The sequence below is a fragment of the Belonocnema kinseyi genome, chromosome 6 (genome assembly GCF_010883055.1).
Source record: "Belonocnema kinseyi isolate 2016_QV_RU_SX_M_011 chromosome 6, B_treatae_v1, whole genome shotgun sequence".
NCBI lineage: Eukaryota > Metazoa > Arthropoda > Insecta > Hymenoptera > Cynipidae > Belonocnema > Belonocnema kinseyi.
The window spans coordinates 44,298,186-44,303,043 of NC_046662.1; the positions used below are offsets into that span (position 1 = coordinate 44,298,186).

A 4,858-nucleotide genomic window follows, 5' to 3' on the forward strand; every position below is an offset into this window, starting at 1 on the left:
TTAACTGGAATACTTTAATTTTTTCAACAAAAATGTGCATTTTGAAATTAATTTTCTACCAAAAAACACAATTTTTTAAAGATATATAAATTTTGAACGAAAAAGTTGAATTTATAATTAAAGAAGACAAATTTTCAACCAAATAGTGGAATTTTGAACTACAAAAATAATTTTTAAACCAAAAATGATATAGTTACATTTTTAGTTGAAAATTTTTTTTAACCAAAGTGGCGAATTTTCAAATAAAATTATGAATGTTCAATTAAATTGAAAATTTTATCCTGAAATAGTATTTTAATTTTAATAAAATCCTTTAATTAAGAATATATTATTATGAAGTTATTTTTCAGTTGAAAATAGTTTATAAACTTTCAGTCACACGTTCACATTTGTTTAAGACTAAGCCTTTCAATTTGAGACAGTTTCAATTTTAACGATAAAATTTGAAAATTCTTAAATTTTAAACTGGTTTAAAATCGTGTTGTCAAATCGTTTTTGTCCACTTTTTATAACTTAAAAGTACAGATAAATTATAAAAAAATTGATTGCTTAAATAAACATCTTTTTTATCCAAAATTTTCAACAACAAAGGCTTTTATTTTCTATTTGTTCAAGTCTTTAAGGAAGCATTTACAAATTTTTTAAGTAAAAAAATTTTGAATCACGTATTGTGTAATCTAAATAATAGCATAATTGAAAAACATAAAAATTCAACTATTTATTTAAAAACTGTTAAAATCAAACTTGGACAGATTTTTCTTCTGAAAATTTGTAAAATTCCCGGTCAAATCCTGGGCATTAATTAGAAAATTGTGCAAAAAACAGTGTCATTTTTTCTCTCGAAATAGTAGCAAAATAGAGTCATCGCTCAAAAAAAAAAAAAAAAAGTTTCCGTAGTAAATATTCTTGAAATAATAATAGTACCTTTTCCCACTAGAACTTCGGCTGACAGTGATAATACTTGAAGTTGGCAGTTTGTGTGCCGGGGATCCTTCCAAACAAACGGTCACAGAATGGCCAATTTTTCGCGAAATGACTGCGTCCAAGCTCAACATTTCACAACTGCGATTCTCCTGGTCAATTAAATCATAGGGCGACACGAAATACGTCAGTTTCATGGCGTGACCTCCTCTCCTTCGTTCCAGAATACCTGAATTAGTCACGAAAAATATTGAGATTACGAAAAATTAAGCGATTCATCGTGAAATTAATGTTATTTATAAAATATAACTGACCAACTTGACTTTTCTTATTTATAAAATACAACTGACCAACAGGACTTTTGTGTACAAGATTGAAAGGTTCCTTCATGAAAGTTTGCAACTGAGCTAGAACCCCCAAATCGGCTTCAAGCGATTGTAATGCGCTAAATGCTTTGCATTTCACTTTCTTATCAGCATTTAATTGATAGATTGAAGCGAGGCCCTCCAACTGCGTTGTGAAGTCGACAAAGTCTCCTCTCGACAAACAGGCGACGAGCTCTTCACAATTCTAAAAAAAGTAACACACAAAAAAAAAACCATTTCATTGATTTTGATATACTTTTTGAAATGTATGAAATTTAATTTTTGATAAAAGCGGATATAATAATAGAAAAAAGGGGGATATCATTTATTGATAAAAATCTGTTCAGATCATAAGGGTATCTCATGAATATTAGGATTTTTCCTCGACTAATTTTTCATTTTCCTTGATTATTAATATTCTAATATAAGCATTTTAATCTTATAACAATTTTAACATTGAATTTTTTATAAACGTAATAAAACAGTTTTTTGGATAGAAATTAAAATTTTTCCAAATTGATTCATTTATTTTAAATAAACAATGTATTTTCTACTGTAAAAGATGGCTTTTTAAACTAAGATACTTGAATTTTCTACAAAATAATTAACATTTTAAAATAATATTTGAATTTTCAACCTAAAAGGATGAATTTCAAATAAAAAAGTTTCATAGTTTATGTTTCAATAAAAAGGATGATATTTATACCCAATAAAATTTTTATCAAAAAAAAAAAAAAACAAATTTTCAATTCATCTTTTCTAGAGAAAATTAATTTTATTAATGAAAACTAATATGATTAGGCGGAAAATAAACTTTTTATTTTGTTTTGAAATTTCAACTGTTTCGTAGAAAACCTGTATTTTTGACCCAAATTTAAACAATTTTCAATCAAAGATAGAATTTTTAACTGAAAATTTATTTTAAAAATATATACAAATATATATATATATATATACAAACATTTTTCACTCAAAAAAGAAATAAGAGTTCATCTAAATTTTTGAACCAGCAATCCAAAAGACGAATTTTGTATTCAAAAATTGAATTTTCAAAAAAAAATATGACTTGTGCAAAAAAAAATTTTTTCCACAAAACGGATGCATTTTTATCCAAAAAAATGAAATTTCAAACCAAGAAAATTATTTTTTTTTTATTAAAAAAGGAGAATTTTCAGTTCAAAAATTTATTTTAAACCCAGGTAGTTGAATTTTCAATTAAAAAAGATTAATTACCAACAAAATAGTTAAACTTTCAATCTGAAAGATGAATTTTTAACTGAAAACATAAATCTTCAACAAAAAATGATTTCTTAACAAAGTGATTGAACCATGTCTGTTGAACAAAATAGTTGAATAATCAAGCAAAGAATATTTTTTTATCAAAGACGAATTTTTTCAACTAAAAAGGATGATTTTTTAACAAAAAAGTTGAATTCTCTACCAAATAGTTACACTTTTATCCAAAAAACATGACATTTCTCTTAAAACAGATGAATTTTTATTTGAAAAAATAAAACAAAAAAAAAAGTTGAATTTTCGTCCAATAAAGATTTCAATTCTCTTTTCAAGATCAAAAAATGAATTTCCTTAACAAAAAAATAAGTTTTTGGTAAAAATTTAATTTTAAATCCAAAAAGACGAATTTTTTCGACTAAAAATGATGACTTTTGAACAAAAAGGTTTAATTCTTTACCAAATATTTACAATTTATCCATAAAAAGATGACATTTCTCTTAAAACAAATGTATTTTTACTTGAAAAAAATAAATAAAAGTTAAATTTTCATCCAAAAAAGATTTCAGTTCTCTTCTCAAGATAAAAAAATCAATTTCTTTAACAAAAAAAATCAGTTTCTGAGGGAAAAAATTGAATTTTCAATTCAAAAAGATTTTATATCCAAAAAAGATTTCAGTTCTCTTTTCAAGATCAAAAAATTAATTTCCTTAACAAAAAGATAAGTTTCCGGAGGAAAAAATTGGATTTTCAATCCAAAAAGACGATTTTTTTAAAATTAAAAAATATGAAAATAAAAATAAAAAAAATATTTGAATTTTCATCCAAAAAAGATTTCAGGTCACTTTTCAAGATCGAAAAATGAATTTTCTTAACAAAAAAATAAATTTCTGGGAGAAAAAATTCAATTTTAAATCAAAAAAAAAAAGAATTTTTCCAACTAAAAAGGATGATTTTTTTAACAAAAAAGTTCAATTCTCTACCAAATAGTTATAATTTATTCAAAAAAGATCACATTTCTCTTAAAACAGATGTATTTTTCTTTGAAAAAATAAAATTAAAAAAAAATGGTCGAATTTTCATCCAAAAAAGATTTCAGGTCACTTTTCAAGATCGAAAAATGAATTTTCTTAACAAAAAAATAAATTTCTGGGAGAAAAAATTCAATTTTAAATCCAAAAAAAAAAGAATTTTTCCAACTAAAAAGGATGATTTTTTAAACAAAAAAGTTCAATTCTCTACCAAATAGTTATAATTTATTCAAAAAAGATCACATTTCTCTTAAAACAGATGTATTTTTCTTTGAAAAAATAAAATTAAAAAAAAATAGTCGAATTTTCAACCAAAAAAGATTTCAGTTCTCTTCTCAAGATCAAAAAATCAATTTCTTTAAAAAAAAAAATCAGTTTCTGGGGAAAAAAATTGAATTTTCAATCCAAAAAGACGAAATCTCTTCCAAATAGTTACATTTTTATCCAAAATAGATTAATTTTTTATTAAAACAGATGAATTTTTATTAAAAAAAAATTTTTTTTAATAGTTGAATTTTCGATCTTGAAAAGATTTCAATTCTCTTTTCAAGATCAAAAAATTAATCTCTTTAACAAAAAAAATGAATTTTCAATCCAAAAAGACTAATTTTTTCAAATAAAAAGGATTATTTCTTAAGAACAAAGTTGAATTCTCTAACAAATAGTTAATTTTTTATCCAGAAAAGATGAATTTTCTATTATAACAGATGAATGTTTAATAAAAAAGAACCAATTTTTTTAAAACTTAAACTTTCATCCAGAAAATATTTTAGTTCATTTGTCAAAGATTTCGGTTCATTTATCAATACCAAAATATAAATTTTGCACATAAAGTACATTTTAAACAAAGTAGTTAATTTCTCTTGAAATAATTAAATTTTTAAATCAAAAAGACAAACTTAAAATAACATTTCAATTTTAATCCAAAAAGATTTCAACTGACTTTTCCACACAAAAATACGAATTTTAGACAAAAAGTACATTTTCTAGGAAATAATTGACTTTTCAACAGAACAATTACATTTTTATTCAAAAAAGATCCAATATTTCTACTGAAAAAGATGAACTTTTAAATCAATAAGACAAATTTTTAGAAAAAAAAATACGTTTCATCCAAAAACGATTTCAGTTGACTAATCAGCAACAAAATATGGATTTTAGACAAAAGGTTAATATTCTAAAAAGAGTTGAATTTTATATTATATTATATATTTGGTTCAGAATTCATATTTTTTCAACAATTCCACTAATGGTTAAAAATTAGATTTTTTTGTTGTTGAAAGTTAATTTGGGGGGGGGGGGGGGGGG

At 23.3% G+C, this 4,858-nt stretch overlaps 1 protein-coding gene across 2 annotated transcripts in view; it reads right to left on the bottom strand.

The window, feature by feature from the left end:
- LOC117175121 (mediator of RNA polymerase II transcription subunit 1) overlaps window positions 1-4,858 on the bottom strand; it is a 37,813-nt gene that overhangs the window by 21,686 nt on the left and 11,269 nt on the right. The window contains exons 5-6 of one of the 2 annotated variants that reach the window (XM_033364696.1): window positions 1,272-1,491; window positions 925-1,150 (exon numbers count right to left, since the gene is read on the bottom strand). In XM_033364696.1, the coding sequence (XP_033220587.1) occupies window positions 925-1,150; window positions 1,272-1,491 (446 nt within the window). Of the gene's footprint in view, window positions 1-924; window positions 1,151-1,235; window positions 1,492-4,858 lie in introns of both variants that reach the window. The other variant, XM_033364695.1, reaches the window with a different exon arrangement.